Raw genomic sequence first — 17,622 nt, forward strand, 5'->3', positions numbered from 1 at the left:
TTGGATATAGTCTATCACAGTGCCATCCGTTTTGTCACCAAAGCCCCATATACTACACACCACTGTGACCTGTATACTCTCGTTGGCTGGCCATTGCTACATATTCGTGGCCAAACCCACTGGCTCCAGGTCATCTATAAGTCTTTGCAAGGTAAAGCCCCGCCTTAGCTCACTGGTCACCATAGCAACACCCACCAGTAGCACACCCTCCAGCAGGTATATTTCACTGGTCATCCCCAAAGCCAACACTTCCTTTTGCCGCCTTTCCTTCCAGTTCTCTGCTGCCAATGACTGGAATGAATTGTAAAAATCTCTGAAGCTAAACTAATATCTTCCTCTCTAACTTTAAGCATCAGCTATCAGAGCAGCTTACTGATTACTGAACCTGTACACAACCAATCTGTAAATAGCACACCCAACTACCTCATCCCCATATAATTTATGTTCTTGCTATTTTGCACCCCAGTAGCTCTACTTGCACATCATCATCTGCACATCTATCACTCCAGTGTTAATGCAAAATTTCACTTCTATGGCATATTTATCACCCTAATCTTCTACATTTGCACACACTGTACATAGATTGTTCTATTGTGTTATTGACTGTACGTTTGTTTATCCCATGTGTAACTGTGTTGTTTTTGTCTCACTGCTTTGCTTTTTCCTGGCCAGGTTGCAGTTGTAAATGAGAACTTGTTCTCAACTGGCCTACCTGGTTAAGTAAAGGTGAAATAAAAATAAATAAAAAGGACCCCCCCCCCCCCAGAACCAGTCCACCCCAAGCAACAGGCTCTGCTGTTTGGTCATCTTGGTGGTGACAATACAGTTGTAGAGACCCCGCTCTATGCAGGAAAAGATGAACTGGACCAGGAAGATGTCATTGGGGGTGCCCAGGCTGGGTTGTAGCTGGTTCTGGGGGTCCTGGAAATCCAGGGAGTTCCTCAACTGGCCGGCTACATAGAGAGATGCCTGGGGCAAGACCTCAGACTTGATGTCCCTCTGCCTCAGGATCTCCTCAGCCAGCTCCTGAGTCTCCCAGGCCCACATTGGTAGCAATCATCAACCTATTCTACTGAAATCTGAAATTTAACCTAGAGCAAACATTTTAGTCTACAGTCGTGGCCAAAAGTTTTGAGAATGACAAATATTAATTTCCACAAAGTTTGCTGCTTCAGTGTCTTTAGATATTTTTGTCAGATGTTACAATGGAATATTGAAGTATAATTGCAAGCATTTCACAAGTGTCAAAGGCTTTTATTGACAATTACATTAAGTTGATGCAAAGAGTCAATATTTGCAGTGTTGACCATTATTTTTCAAGACCTCTGCAATCCACCCTGGCATGCTGTCAATTAACTTCAGGGCCACATCCTGACTGATGGCAGCCCATTCTTACATAATCAATGCTTGGAGTTTGTCAGAATGTGTGTCCACCTGCCTCTTGAGGATTGACCACAAATTCTCAATGGGATTAAAGTCTGGGGAGTTTCCTGGCCATGGACCCAAAATATCAATGTTTTCTTCTCCGAGCCACTTAGTTATCACTTTTGCCTTATGACAAGGTGCTCCATCATGCTGTAAAAGGCATTGTGCATCACCAAACTGTTCCTGGGTGGTTGGGAGAAGTTACTCTCGCAGGATGTGTTGGTACCATTCTTTATTCATGGCTGTGTTGTTAGGCAAAATTGTGAGTGAGCTCACTCCCTTGGCTGTGAAGCAACCCCACACATGAATGGTCTCAAGATGCTTTACTGTTGGCATGACACAGGACTGATGGAAGCACTCACCTTGTCTTCTCCGGACAAGCTTTTTTCCGGATGCCCCCAACAATCGGAAAGGGGATTCATCAGAGAAAATGACTTTACCCCAGTCTTCAGCACTCCAATCCCTGTACCTTTTGCAGAATATCAGTCTGTCCCTGATATTGTTTTTCCTGGAGAGAAGTGGCTTCTTTGCTGCCCTTCTTGACACCAGGCCATCCTCCAGAAGTCTTCACCTCACTGTACGTGCAGATGCACTCACACCTGCCTGCTGCCATTCCTGAGTGAGTTTCCTTGCAGGTAACCATGGTTGACAGAGGAAGAACAATGATTCCTTTTGAAGCTTCCAGTCTGTTATTCAAACTCAATCAGCATGACAGAGTGATCTCCAGCCTTGTCCTCGTCAACACTCACACCTGTGTTAACGAGAGAATCACTGACATGATGTCAGCTGGTCCTTTTGTGGCAGGGCTGAAATGCAGTGGAAATGTTTTGGGGGATTCAGTTCATTTGCAAGGCAAAGAGGGACTTTGCAATTAATTGCAATTCATCTGATCACTCTTCATAACATTCTGGAGTATATGCAAATTGCCATCATACAAACTGAGGCAAATTAATATGTGTCATTCTCAAAACTTTTGGCCACAACTGTAGAGCTAATGAAAAAGTTTTTCCCCCATCAGAGACAAAATTTTAAAGACAATCAAAAATACTAAAACCATTTTACAAGACTCTTAGATGAGTTGTGTTATTTTCCTCCAATGAAACCTCTAGTCATTCCTTCATTATGGAGTCACAGGATTATCCAAGGTTCAGCTCAGCACCAATATATCATGCTGGAAGATCAAGAGGATTTCCATGCAAAACACATTGTTCAGACTACATCAATAGCAGCCAGCATTGAATGAGGTGGCTCAGTTATGGTTTCACATGAATAGCATACTTTACTTCTGCCTGAACAGAACTGGAGGGGCAATGTTCCTGCCCCTAATGTATTTGATTTTTAATGCGTGTAAATGTGTTCATGTTCATCATGCTGCAAATAATAGCTTGTCAAACCTTTAATTTAAAGTGCACACAATGGGTAGGATACAGTGTTCACAGTTGTTCAATTTGGGCAACTACTAACAAAAATAAGGGTCTGTACGTGTTGACAAAAATATGGGTCTGTACGTGTTGACAAAAATAAGGGTCTGTACGTGTTGACAAAAATAAGAGTCTGTACGTGTTGACAAAAATATGGGTCTGTACGAACATGGATGCTTTTAAATGGTATTGAATCTGCACTGCTGAGCAAAATTTACCCATACACTTTATGTTCTACATTTCCAAGCCTCCTATTTGAGCATTGAAAGACATCACTTGGTTTAAATTACTTTATTAACCCTAGAAATGGGTAAAACCTCAGTACCAGTATAAACTTTCTTCTCATGTGGTTAGGGCGTTCCATAATAGTATCTTTGCTTTTGAGACATTCTTGCATTGCTTCAGCTCTCTCAACATGCTACAACGTAGCCTGGGTGCCAGTCACTTTCTACTCTGTCAACTCCTTGTCACTCCAAACAATATGTTTGGCATGACAATTCCATTAGGAGTTGGCAAGAGAGCAGAAACAGACAGGCACCCAGGCTAGCTACAATACTCGGAAAATAACCATGCTATTTGGCCATTTTTAAGAATAGTTCTCAGTACAATGATAAAACAAAGTCTGTCTTCTGTTGGCAGGGTGTACAACATTTTGGCTACAAGAAAGGCTTCAATAACATGCAATGATGACACTTAACAGGAATCAAATGCATTGAACTGTGTATTGTCCTAAAATGCATACAGTACGGCATTGGTGCCAATGCATGCAAAGAAACACTATTACTGGGAGTGTCTAGGATATGGCGCGATATGTTGAAAGTATAGTAATGATGCAGCTAATAGTCTGGTTTTCTGCATAAGCCATATCAACTGTTTTGGGGCATACCACTTAATTTGGGCAAATCTGCACAGCATATACCGTTATTTTTCTGTTGACAGTAACTTCGTTCAAAAGCCAAATATATTCTTTAAAATGATATATTAGATTTTGCAATAGTCCTATAGTACATCTTACTGTAAAAAAAGTGTATCAGATATTGATATTAATACTTAATTCCACAGAAAGATGGCCAGTATACAAACAAGGATTACAAATGTCTCCAGTATCCAGCTGGTAGGCAAACTATGGTGGTGTATTGCTTTGAAATACATCCTCTCCCAATAGGTCAGTTAAAATGGATTGGCACCTTACAAAAACAGAGGAGTGTGTCAGTTCACATGACATCAGACATGGTCTTGTATTTCTTTAAAATCTAGATTTGTTTTATACCTCATCTAAAATACTAAAAGTAGATTTGGTGCTTGCTCTGCGAGGGTTGTAGGGGTTACGGTGAAGTCTAGAGTGTGTGCTAGTGGAGGACCCGGGTTGAAATCCGTTGAGCGTTTGCTTTAGCCTGCCTGGAGTGCTAGATGGGCAGACTTTTCTATTCCCATTGTATTCCAACAGGCAAGCTCAACCAAGCACAGCTGAAGTATTTGAAATGATTTCAAATAGTATTTGAATCCTGGTCTGCTAGTGGAGACTGTTTCGTTCACAACGGCACTAGGGAACAGGGTCACATGGCGACGCTCAGCGTCACATGTTGGAATCGTCATCTGTTATGCTGGGGTTGGGTGAGTTGGAGATCTCCTTGAAAAATTCATCGTCTTTCAGCATGCTCTGGAAACACAGGGGCACAATGCATGAAATAAGAAATGAATACTGGAGAAGAAATGTAAGAACTTAGAGGTCGACCGATTAACCGGAATGGCCGATTTCATGTTTTCATAACAATCGGATACATTTTTAAAAAAAAAACTTTAATTAACTAGGCAAGTCAATTAAAAACACATTCTTATTTTCAATGACAGCCTAGGAACAATGGGTTAACTGCCTTGTTCAGGGGCAGAACGACAGATTTTCACCTTGTCAGCTCAGGGAATCCAACCTTGCAACCTTACAGTTAACTAGTCCAACGCTCTAACCACCTGCCTCTCATTGCACTCCACGAGGAGCCTGACTGTTACGCAAATGCAGTAGAAGCCAAGGTAAGTTGCTAGCTAGCATTAAACTTATCTTATAAAAAACAATAAATTAATCACTAGTTATAACTACACACGGTTGATGATATTACTAGTTTATCTAGCGTGTCCTGCGTTGCATATAAATGATGTAACGCTGGGGGTTGATTTTTATTGATGTATTATACTAAGTTAAAATAAGTGTTAATTCAGTATTGTTGTAATTGTCATTATTACAAATAAAAAATACATTTAAAATAAAGAGGCCGTTTAATAGGTATCGGCGCTTTTTGGTCCTCCAATAATCGGTATCGGCGATGAAAAATCATAATCGGTCGACCTCTAGAACCTATATTTATGTCACAAATGCCTTATATATTTATACCGTGCCTTCAGAAAGTATTCATACGCCTAGACTTATTCCACAATTTAAAATTGATTTAATAGATGCTTTTATCTCACCTATTTACACACAATACTCAATAATGACAAAGTTTAAAATATTTTTGTTTGCAAATGTATTGAAAATGAAATATGCCTCGTCACAATTCTAGTTCCTTGGACTTCATGGTATAGTTTCTGCTCTGACAACTTTGGGACCTTTTCTAGAAAGGTGTTTCTTTCTAAATCATGTCCAAACAACTGAATTGGTCACAGGTGGACTCCAACCAAGTTCTCGTGACATCTCAACGATGATCAAAAGACAACGGATGCACAGGAGCTCATTTTGGAATGTCATAGCATAGGGGTGTGAATACTTATGTAAATGAGAAATCTTGATTTCATTTGCAATACATTTGCTAAAATAAAAACATGTTTTCACTTTGGCATTATGGGGTAGTGTGTAGATGAAAAAAACATTTTTTCACCAATTTTGAATTCAGGCTGTAGTATGAATACTTCCTGAAGGTACCGTAGCGCTTAAACCCTAAATATTGTTATCCACAAACCATATCAACATAACACTTGAGCATAATTAAAACAGAAAAAAAATAAAAGATTCCTTCTTACCGTCAAGTTTTGGATGCCCTCGGAGAAAGCTCCGATCTGCCTCACAGTTCCCTCTGAGTCCTCCATCTGCAATAACAGATATGGTTTGACAACACCATTACTAAGAAGACCTGTCTGTGCAGCTGCTCTGAGCGAATATAGAAACTAGGCAGTGCTGCCATCTCCTGTTACGGCAGTGAACGACCAAAAAGGTTTGTATGTAATACAGGCAGACTGGAAACATTGAGTAGAGAACAATCTAAAAGGTGGAGGTTGAATCTGGAGCTTGAACTTATTAAGTGTGTACTGAGCACCATGCAACCTTTACAGAGAAATGCTTTGCCAAAATGCTTGGTCTGACAACGACCATAGGAGTTGGCAAGACAGCACAAACAGACTTAGGACCCGACTAAAAAGTTTACCTGCTCTAGCCGGTCAATGTCGTCCTCGTAGAGCTGAAGCTCATAGCCTTTCTGGAAGCTACGTCCCTTTGGCATCTCCACGTCCATGGGGCAGACATACTCCTCATTGTCATCCTGCCTCTTCTTCCTCAGGCTGCCGAAGCTCCCGAACGACATCTTCCTCGGCTGGTGGGAACAGATCTCAAATGATTATAAATTGAGACCACAGCTCATAACCAAAACCAGTGTCAAACACAGGAAAACAATCTTACCACACCCAAACACACCTCTTCATCACTCCTTACCAAAAACCATGGTTGCGCCCTATTCCCTATATTGTGCATTACTTTTGACCCCTACCTTGACCTTGGCGGTGGCGGTGAGCAGGGTGTAGTCAGGATTCTCCAGACAATCCTGTTTGAGCCCCTGGGCCTCAGAGCCCACCAGCAGATTGAAGTGGGTGGCCAGGTGCCTCCGCAGCAGGGTCTTGTTGGGGGGAATATTCAGCAGCAGGGCCATAGTCTCCACGTTGAACCGTGGCTCCAGCACCTGGGGGAAGAGGGAACATTATGAGATGTGAGCTAGGTTGAGTCGCATCCCATTCTAAGATAAAACCCCATTGTCATTTCTATGTCGTCTCCAACTGGTTTTAGGCATTTAGTAATTTTTCAAAAACAACAAAACTTATTTTACCAAGACCACTGTGGGCTACATTAAACCTGATCACAGGCTCTCTGATAATTCTCTCTCACCATGAGTCCCCCGTGAACGCCGCTGCCCCTCAGGTTGGGGGCATACTCCGCCAGGTCCACTGATCTCAGCCATTCCATCACTCTGTGATTGGTCCACTGGGAGATCTCTGCTGGCGTGATGTTGTTCTGACCAATCAGGAGACAGGGAGAGAAAAAAATTGGTCTGTTTATCAACAGACCAAATGATTGTACGCCAATATTTGTTAAATACTTGTTTAGCTTGAAGAAGTACATAACAAAAAGTGACTAGTGTTCATGTATTCCTGGAACCAGGGTTGTCTTCATTAGGGCACACACCAGAAAACTATTTAAAACATTTGCAACAGAAATAAAAAATGTGCCCTAATTTGGGGACTACTGAAAACAACCGGTGGACCTACCTCGTCAGAGGGCCGTCGGCGCAGGCAGTTGGGCTCGTAGTTGTTGAGGCGCAGCACCTGAATGGCTCTCTTGATGCTGAGGTGGTGGAGCACACTGCCCACCTTCAGAGATAGCAGGTCATTCTGACAGAGGACACAGATGCAAGAATGTTAAAAAGAATGTCAGGTCAGATGGAAACAGTTAGCAGGCTCTGTGGCTCTGAATCTGATCAGGCCTATCCCATGCATGGCCTGAGGACAGGAGTGTCCATCTCTTCGACACTCACTACTGTCATGTAGTGTAGCATGCGGCCGTCCAGCCTCCCCTCATCAAACTGGGTCTTATACTGAGGCAGGCCAATGTCATCCAGCCACCCTATGGGAGGAGATGAGAGAGAGGGGAGGGGGGGGGGGATTTGTCAACCTGCCAGTCAATTTCCACATTAGAAATCAAAACGTACATCTCGAGAGCACTTGAATCAAATTCAGGACTTGTTAATTGGATTACAATTCATTTGAAACGCCCACCATATAATTGACAACATGAGATGTTAAGCATAGTAAAACCCCAGTATTAACCACGACTCCCATACTGGCATTCATTTACTCACTGGTCACCCAGTTGTAGTCCAGTTTGCCCTTGTTGTCATCCTCCTCAGAGCCCAGGGCCTGCAGGGCCAGTTGGAGCTTCTTCCTGTGCAGTGGGTGTTTAATGCCCAGCTCCTAAACAAACAAACAAACAAACAAACAAACACACACACACACACACACACACACACACACACACACACACACACACACACACACACACACACACACACACACACACACACACACACACACACACACACACACACACACACACACACACACACACACACACACACACCCAGGACAGAACAGAGGATTAGTTCCATCCACTTTCTCCGGTCATAGAGTACAGTATTTTTGGCCAGAGTATAAAGAGAGGCAGTGCCTAGGTTAACCATAAATGAAAATATTATTCATTCAGCACTTTGTGTAAAGTTACCCTTAGTGACCCATCCCTTACAGGATTATTTGAACCCATCCCTTACAGGATTATTTGAACCCATCCCTTACAGGATTATTTGAACCCATCCCTTACAGGATTATTTGAACCCATCCCTTACAGGATTATTTGAACCCATCCCTTACAGGATTATTTGAACCCATCCCTTACAGGATTATTTGACACATATTTAAGGTCCTTAACATACAGTAGAGTGAATTAATCAACAAATGTTTTACACCTCGGTAGCGTCAACCACAACCCTAATGGGGCGAATTGCCTCATAGGGGATCAATACAAATGATCTGGCTGTACTGCGGAGTCCAAGTGTTTTTATTCATACAGGTTAGTCTCATTGAGATACAATCTCTCCTGCTCAGTGCTCACCCTCTCTAGGTCCTGCTGTGAGCCCTGCAGCAGAGTCTGTCCAGAAGAGATCCACACGCGGGCCATGTTCAGGTAGAGCCCCAGTCCCTGCTCCTGCAGCCAGTCACACACCTGCTCCTTGGACCAGCGGGCAAACGGGGTGTCCAGGTCACTACGAGCGAAAGAATGAGGACATGCTGGCTTAATGTGGGCCACCCGTTCATAAAGGAAGACAGTATTGCCTTCTAACAATGACTTGACCGTGGTAGGACGCAAAACCGGACTAGTTTAGATTCAACTTCCTTTTTATCACATAGCCTGGTCCCAGATCTGGCTAGGCTCTCTGCCTGTAGGAGTTGGCAAGAAATCACCAACAAATCTGGGACCAGGCTACATGATTGTATAAGAGTAGTGTAAGAGAAAGTCATTTCTAGCATTGTTTTTCCTCTGTGTATTTCAGCACACAGAAAGCTAAAGGAAAGCCAAGTGACGCACATTATGTTTCTCAGTGCTCAACGGGAGTGCACAGAGCACAAAAACTTGTTTCTCATTAATTCAAGGTGAAATCACAGTGCACACTAACTTCTTGGGTAATCGCTGTAGGTCACGGGACCAGCCCAGTCTGGGACCTGCTGTGGCTCGGACTCCGCCTCTCTTGAACTCGACCGCCTCTGATAGGTTGTCATCCAGGTTGAATGTGGTGGACTGACTTCTCCTCAGCCTTAATTTGTTTTTACAAAAAAATCAAATACATAATTTAAATTCAAGTCTGGTCATGGTTGAAAGTTAAGCACTTATGACTCCAAACGAATGTACCATGGTTGCGGTGGGGTTAGCATAGCTGAAAGCATTTAATTTTTTTTATAAAAGACTACACAAAACATGTTTCTCTTCCTTATATTGCCAGCTTAGTTTTTTGATTAGTCAAGACTTAATTCAGAGTTTTAAATCAGATCAATATTAACCAGGGTTGTATTCATTAGGGCACACCGTAGCTAAATGTTTTGCAACAGAAAACAAAAAAATAAGCATTTTGTATTGAACAAGTTCAAGTACTCCCTCCCCGTTTCAGTCAGTTTCCTTCTGTTTTGGTGCCTAATGAAAATGACCCAGGCACCCAAAACTCAATATTGATGTCTTACAGGACAGTGTCATCAAGAGTTCTGTACCAAACAACTTTAACACTTACTTTCCAAAGAGCCCCTTGATTCCCTTGGACTTCTTCTTGCACTCAGGGGATGTAGTGGAGGTCACACTGGTCAGTGTGTTGGTGCTGTCGCTGTTGGCTGACCTCTGGGGTAGACCGGCCAGGTCCAGATGGTCAGTGCCCTCCTCTCGCTCTGTCTCAGCTGTAGAAACAGGACATCAGCAATGACAACAGGACATCAGCACCACCATGTCACCATGGTGACAGTCATGGGGTGCATCCAAAATAGCATCCTTTTGGCTCTGGTCAAAAGTAGTGCAATATAAAATCAGGTGTAGGATCTTAAATTGATCTTCATGTTGTAGGAAATGTTCTGCACAGCAGGAAATGCAAACTTGTAGGTTTAAAAAGGATTCTAAATGTGTGAATTTCACTTTAAAATGTAAGACTTGATTTGCCCCAAATAAAAATGTATCGACCCCTACAAAAATATCCATTCATTATAATCCACATTTACTGTTGCTGCAGGATTACTTTCTTGCTGTGAAAAACCGGTCAAAGATTCCTCACCTGTAGGGAATAGGATGTCATTTCAGATGCAGCCATGAACAGATATCTGCATCTCAGGGCCAGAGGCTGTGGCCCAGAAACACCCTATAGCCAGCCACACAACTCCCAGACAGAGAAATCATAGGGATGGTATAACACTAATACCCAGGCAATGCTACTCACTTTTTATTATCTATGCATAGTCACTTCACCCCCACCTACATGTACAAATGACCTCAACTAACCTGTTACCCCACACACTGACTCAGTACCAGTGTCCCCTGTATATAGCCTCATTATTGTTATTTTATTGTGTTACTTTAGTTTATTTGGTAAATATTTTCTTAACTATTTATTGAACTGCACTGGTGGTAAAGGTCTTGTAAGTCAGCATTTCACAGTAAGGTCTACACTTGTTGTAGTCAGCATTTCACAGTAAGGTCTACACTTGTTGTATTCAGCATTTCACAGTAAGGTCTACACGTGTTGTATTCAGCATTTCACAGTAAGGTCTACACGTGTTGTATTTAGCATTTCACAGTAAGGTCTACACGTGTTGTATTCAGCATTTCACAGTAAGGTCTACACGTGTTGTGTATTCAGCATTTCACAGTAAGGTCTACACGTGTTGTATTCAGCATTTCACAGTAAGGTCTACACGTGTTGTATTCAGCATTTCACAGTAAGGTCTACACGTGTTGTATTCAGCATTTCACAGTAAGGTCTACACGTGTTGTATTCAGCATTTCACAGTAAGGTCTACACTTGTTGTATTCAGCATTTCACAGTAAGGTCTACACGTGTTGTATTCAGCATTTCACAGTAAGGTCTACACGTGTTGTATTCAGCATTTCACAGTAAGGTCTACACTTGTTGTATTCAGCATTTCACAGTAAGGTCTACACTTGTTGTATTCAGCATTTCACAGTAAGGTCTACACTTGTTGTATTCAGCATTTCACAGTAAGGTCTACACTTGTTGTATTCAGCATTTCACAGTAAGGTCTACACGTGTTGTATTCAGCATTTCACAGTAAGGTCTACACTTGTTGTATTCAGCACGTGGCAAATCAAGTTGGATTTGAATCTGTTAATATCTGCATGCAATGGAGAGGAGACTCATGAAGCACTAAAGAGTTATTTTATTTTAGTTGCAGTCAAAGTCTAGTTGTGCACTGGTGTATAGGCAAAACATGCATACAATTCAAATGTCAATATTATACTTGAAGAGATATTGGAGGCATCCTAAATCTTGAACTGTGTTTATTTATTGAACCTTTATTTAACTAGGCAAGTCAGTTAAGAACAAATTCTTATTTTACAATGACGGCCACTCCCAGGTCAAACCCTCCCTTAACCCGGACGACGCTGGGTCAATTGTGCATCACAACCGATCACGGCCAGTTGTGATACAGCCCGGAATCAAACCAGGGTCTGTACTGACGTCTCTATCACGGAGATGGAGTGCCTTAGACAGCTGCGCCACTCGGGAGCTAAAGAGTGTAATTCATACACACACACATATTCCTAAATGAGACTCACTAGGCCTCTGGTTACAGCATGCATGACAGCTTCACTGAACTCAACTTTTACATGGGAGAGTGAGGTGGTCTAAGTTTGGAAACCACAACATAATCAGTATCTAACTGTGTTTAGTGGGTTTAAGAAAAAGGTTATTTGAATATTTGGAGTTGAATTTAGCTTTCAGGAATAGTGAACAGCATATCAACTGATAAGAGCCAAAACATCAGGAAGAACATAACATTCAAATAAAGAAATGTACTTCATGAAGACTATCAGGGAACATCACTGCAGATGACATCTGGTTATAAAACCGGGATATGGTTTGTTCCGAGGGGAGTTTGAACAGAAATAGAAATGAGCATATACAAGCAGTTTGCCGACACACAGAACAAAACATACAAAAAAGGCTCCGATCTTTGATGTTATCCAGCCATGTTGCAAAGCTGTTTGCCTCTGAACAATTGCTGGTAACATGGGTGTGGTTGCATGTGAGGATGTCTACTGTAGCTACTGTAGAATTATATACCAAAATAGCAGCAACGATAATGCCTTGTCATGGGCTAATGGTTGCCGGAGTGTAAGTAACCTCTTTTCAAATGTTTAGAGTGGAAATTCAAACCTATGTGAGAACTCCCAAGTTATATCTACATGAGCATGTGCTTCATTAAGTCTTGAAATAACAAGGTCACCACCAACACCTAGCATAAGACTTGGGTTGATCATGAATTTATTTATATATATATACCCTTACATCTCTATTAACACCAGCATGCTTAAAGAATATGTAGAAGTCACCTTCAACTCATATTCCATATAGAGCGATCACCCAACAAAGAAAGAAACTGTACATTTTTTTTAACTAAGTCTGGGGAGAATCATGATTTATGAAATTAAATTACAAAAGACAGTTCAGCTCACATAATGTTTGTGAGTTAAGTGAAAGTAGATATTCAACAGTTGGTTGAGAAGGTTTGGGAAGGAAGGGGACGGAGGGAATGTTATGAGGTCAAGGGTCATATCCAGTAGTGGTAATTCCCCCAGCGAGGCCATACTGCTGCCCTGCCTTGCACTGAGGACATGATGGCTCCATTATACTGTACCTAGCATAGGCGCACTCGCACTCCGGCTACGATCTTCACAATGTGTTACAGAAAGCAGACATGACATGAGAGGAACAAGACAGAGGTCAAAGGTTACCGAAGGGAAAAAACAACAGGGGAGAGTCACAGTATAACGGTAGGAGGAGGAGACAGATAAGATAATATATAACACAACTACAAAGCGCACACACTGTAGGCTACATTTTCATAATTAGACCGGGAGAAGTTTCTGGGACTAGTCATTATGGTGTTCTTATGTATTTTAACTATGGGTGTGGTTTTGGAGAACATAAAAAATAAATAAAATAGAAACATTAAAAGCTACGTAGAAAAAGCAAGCTCTTTGTTAAGAACCGCTCAGACTTCAGAATAAACCAAAAGGCTGTGCAGCGCTGTAATGGTAACATTCTCCAGCACGTCACATACGACACTGTTTCCACCATCTCTCTCACTTGCCTGTCTACCCCTCTAAGTTCCTTACTGTCTGAATTAAGTGGCAGAAACACCAAAAATATATATACACACTATATATACACAAAAGTATGTGGACATCCCTTCAAAATAGTGGATTTGGCTACACCGATTGCTGACAGGTGTATCAAATCGAGCACAAAGCCATAAAATCTCCAGAGATAACCATTGGCAGTAGAATGGCCTTACTGAGGAGCTCAATGACTTTCAATATGGCACCGTCATAAGATGTCACTTTTCCAACAAGTCAGTTCGTCAAATGTTTGCCCTGCTACAGCTGCCCTGGTCAACTGGAAGTGCTGTTATTATGAAGTGAAAATGTCTAGGAGCAACAACGGCTCAGCCGCTAAGTGGTAGGCCACACAAGCTTACAGAACAGGACCCCTGAAGCGCGTAAAAAACGTCTGTCCTTGGTTGCAACAATCACTACCGAGTTCCAAACTGCCTCTGGAAACAACGTCAGCACAAGAACTGTTAGTCGGGAGATTCATGAAATGGGTTTCCATGGCCGAGCAGCCGCACACAAGCCTAAGATCACATGCGCAATGCCAAGCTTCGGCTGGAGTGGTGTAAAGCTCGCCGCCATTGGACTCAAGAGCAGTGGATAGATTTTCTCTGATGACTCACGCTTCACCATCTGTCAGTCCGACAGACGAATCTGGACTTTGAGGATGCCAGGAGAACGCTACCTGCCCTAATGGATAGTGCCAACTGTAAAGTTTGGTCGAGGAGGAATAATGGTCTGGGGCTGTTTTTAATGGTTTTGGCTCCTTTGTTCCAGTGAAGGGTAATCTTAATGCTATAGCATACAATGACATTCTAAACAAATCTGTGCTTCCAACTTTGTGGTAACAGTTTGGGGAAGTTTTCCTGTTTCAGCATGGCAATGCCCCTGTGCACAAAAAGGTCCATACAGAAATTGTTTGTCGAGATCGTTGTGGAAGAACTTGACTGGCCTGCACAGAGCCCTGACCTCCACTCCATCGAACGCCGACTGAATTGGAACAAAGACTGAGCCAGGCCTACGCGCCTAACATCAGTGCCCAACTTCACTAATGCTCTTGTGGCTGAATGGAAGCAAGTCCCCACAGCAATGTTCCAACATCTAGTGGAAAGTCCTATCAGAAGAGTGGAGGTTGTTATAGCAGCAAAGGGGGATCAACTCCATATTAATGCCCATGATTTTGGAATGAGATGTTCGAAGAGCAGATGTCCACATACTTTAGAAAAAAGAAGAAGACTACCATCTCACAAATCTAATCATACCTAACATGAAATGGTCAAAATGCACAAGATACCACATCATACAAGTGAAAAGAGCACAAAATAAGCAGAGTTAGCAGGCAGAAAACAGTGAGTAGCAGTGTTATACAGTATCTGGGCCTAATTCATAAAGCATCTCAGAGTAGGAGTGCTAAACTAGGATCAGTTTGGCCTTTTAGATCTTAATGAATAAGATTATACGGGTGGGGAGGACCGGATCCTAGATCAGCACTCGTGGTCTGATACGCTTTGTGAATATGGGATCCGTTACCACAAAGCTTCCACCGGAGACCCAGAGCTCATCCACCCACACCAGGCCATTCATCTCTTACCCAGGTTAGGGGTGCTGGCTGTCCTCTTGCCTCCCTTGACCTTGAAGAAGCCCCGGCCAAAGGAGGAGCGAGCCTTCTTGTTACCGAAGCGGTCATCCTCCGTGGTCACGGGGTGAGACGAAGAGGGAGACTTGGGCGGGCGCTCGCTGATCTTACTGATCTCCTCCACAGCCTTATTCTGAACAGTAGCAGAAAAGAGCTGAAAGATCAAATTTACATTTCAGTCATTTAGCAGACATTCTTATCCAGAGCAACTTACAATCAGTGCATTCAACTAAGGAAGCAAACACATGACAATCATTGCAAGTCAACTTATTCTTCAAAATAGCCACTATCTGCCAAATCAGTGCACACAACGCCAGAACCAGGTCACATCAAACACGCAGTAACATATAAAACAATCTATGGGAAATTGGATTTGAAAATACCATACAATGCAGAGTTGGCTTAAAGTGTAAAGTCATACATTTCAATTGAATGTGATAAAAGGCTATCAAACGCATGCAACGAAACCAAGGTGACACGCACACGGATGGGAATAAAACATTTTTTGCTGTTCGAGAGTACTCAGATTTTATTTCAAGTACTCAAATTAATAAATAAATATTTATTTTTATTTGTAACACGCAATGGAATTTCTCTCTGCGCATTTATGAATTTTTATTTAACTAGGCAAGTCTGTTAAGAACAAATTCTTATTTTCAATGACAGCCTAGGAACATTGGGTTAACTGCCTTATTCAAGGGCAAAAAAACCAACAGATTTTTACCTTGTCAGCTCGGGGATTTGATCCTGCGACCTTTTGGTAACTGGTCCAACGCTCTAACCACTAGGCTACCTGCCGCCCCAACAGATCGGAACAGTGCCTAATTTATCATAACCATTACAGATAACACATCCTAATTGCCCCATATACTGCATGTTCAGTCAATAAAAAAGAAAGTGCCATTTAAGATGAATTTATTGAAAGCGTAATATCAACTGGTTATATACCATTGAGGAACACAATCTTCCAAAAGGCAGTAGCCTCAGTAGTGGAGATGAGCAGAGATGGGTGGGATGGGCTGAGGGAAGCTGAGGGTTGGGAGAGGAGTTGCTGGGCGGGGATTGAATGATGGTCAAAGATAAAAGTATAAAAAATAAAAATTCCAAATAAAACATAGTAAAAAAGTTTGAATGATACTGAAAGGCAGTGTTTTTACAGCTAATGCCGATTTGCCTGAGGCTGATGCCGTGCAGGTGTTTGTACACATGCATATACACACACACATGTAAATAGTGCCAGACATGTACTCAAAAATACACAGTTGACCTTGCTGTTATGATTTTAGTTGTCCTTTGTTTATTTGCATTGTTTTCTGTCTTGTCTTTTTCTCTCTTTAGTTCATTTTCTTGGTTGTTGGTGGATTGGGGGTGGGGAATGGAATTATTGGTATTTTTTTTCTTGGGGGGTGCCGACGACTGTGGGAGGGGTCTCGGATGGTTGAGGGGTGACTCTTGGGGAACTGTGGGGGAGGGGAAATATTGGCGGAGTCGGGTCCCCAGTTTTGGCCTTGTGGGAGATCTGTCGATGTGCCCTTGAGCAGGGCATTGACCCTGGATGCTTCTGTGTGTCACTCTGAATGAGAGTCTGTTGGATGACTGGTATGATGTAGTCGTTGAGCGGCCTCACTACAAGTATATTGTATGTTTTGGAAATTCAATAAAATTAAATAAATGAGGTAGTGGCGATAGCTTGTAGAAGCCTATGGCTGTACAATGGCATAGCCTTGTTTTGTTCATTTAGCAGACAAGACACTCTTATTTCCAGTCAAGACACCCATTGTATGTTTGGGGAGTATGCATATGCTTAATGATTCTGATGAAAATACGCTCTGCTTGATCAACCTACCGGTAATGTTTTTGCATATTTTCCGTGTGGATCCTGTCCACGTTTAGGTGGGTTATAACCTAGGCCAGGGCTATTTAACATTATCCTACAAGGTCCAGAGCCTGCTGGTTTTCTGTTCTACCTGATAATTAATTGCAAGCACCTGGTGTCCCAGGTCTAAATCAGGCCCTAATTAGAGGGGAACAATAAAACAATGCAGTGAAACTGGCTTCGAGGTCCAGAATTGAGTTTGAGGGGCCTAGGCTAGCCAAATCTAAATATCACTAGCAGTTCGCAAAGTAGCTTAAGCAGAAAATAGACGCGACAAAATTATTCCATAACTGCAGCTCGTTTTGGAACACATATTTCCTACTTCAATCAACCAGTCCATTTTGAATGCGTGATAAAACTGTCGTCATTTGGCAAGGAATGTAGCGTGTGTATCCCATCATTTAGATATATGTTTTTATAGGCATTTACACATTTTCCAAAACATTAGCAACACCTGCTCTTTCCATGACACACTGACCAGGTGAAAGCTATGATCCCTTATTGAGGTCAAATGTTAAATCCACTTCAATCAATGTAGATGAAGGGGAGGAGACAGGTTAAAGAAAGATTT

At 42.2% G+C, this 17,622-nt stretch overlaps 1 protein-coding gene across 5 annotated transcripts in view; it reads right to left on the reverse strand.

Moving 5' to 3' along the window:
* Window positions 1–3,122: 3,122 nt before the first annotated feature.
* LOC124035026 (liprin-beta-1-like) overlaps window positions 3,123–17,622 on the reverse strand; it is a 53,207-nt gene continuing 38,707 nt past the window's right edge. For 4 of the 5 annotated variants that reach the window (XM_046348463.1, XM_046348454.1, XM_046348446.1 and 1 more), the window contains 12 exons: window positions 15,131–15,329; window positions 9,935–10,094; window positions 9,329–9,466; window positions 8,767–8,917; window positions 7,961–8,072; window positions 7,637–7,725; window positions 7,371–7,493; window positions 6,991–7,116; window positions 6,599–6,787; window positions 6,260–6,424; window positions 5,859–5,924; window positions 3,123–4,506 (listed from right to left, as the gene is read on the reverse strand). In XM_046348463.1, coding sequence (XP_046204419.1) covers window positions 4,423–4,506; window positions 5,859–5,924; window positions 6,260–6,424; window positions 6,599–6,787; window positions 6,991–7,116; window positions 7,371–7,493; window positions 7,637–7,725; window positions 7,961–8,072; window positions 8,767–8,917; window positions 9,329–9,466; window positions 9,935–10,094; window positions 15,131–15,329 — 1,602 coding nt within the window. In that variant the 3' untranslated portion in view covers window positions 3,123–4,422. The remainder of the gene's footprint in view (window positions 4,507–5,858; window positions 5,925–6,259; window positions 6,425–6,598; window positions 6,788–6,990; window positions 7,117–7,370; window positions 7,494–7,636; window positions 7,726–7,960; window positions 8,073–8,766; window positions 8,918–9,328; window positions 9,467–9,934; window positions 10,095–15,130; window positions 15,330–17,622) is intronic. The other variant, XM_046348438.1, reaches the window with a different exon arrangement.

Source organism: Oncorhynchus gorbuscha, linkage group LG01 (genome assembly GCF_021184085.1).
Source record: "Oncorhynchus gorbuscha isolate QuinsamMale2020 ecotype Even-year linkage group LG01, OgorEven_v1.0, whole genome shotgun sequence".
NCBI lineage: Eukaryota > Metazoa > Chordata > Actinopteri > Salmoniformes > Salmonidae > Oncorhynchus > Oncorhynchus gorbuscha.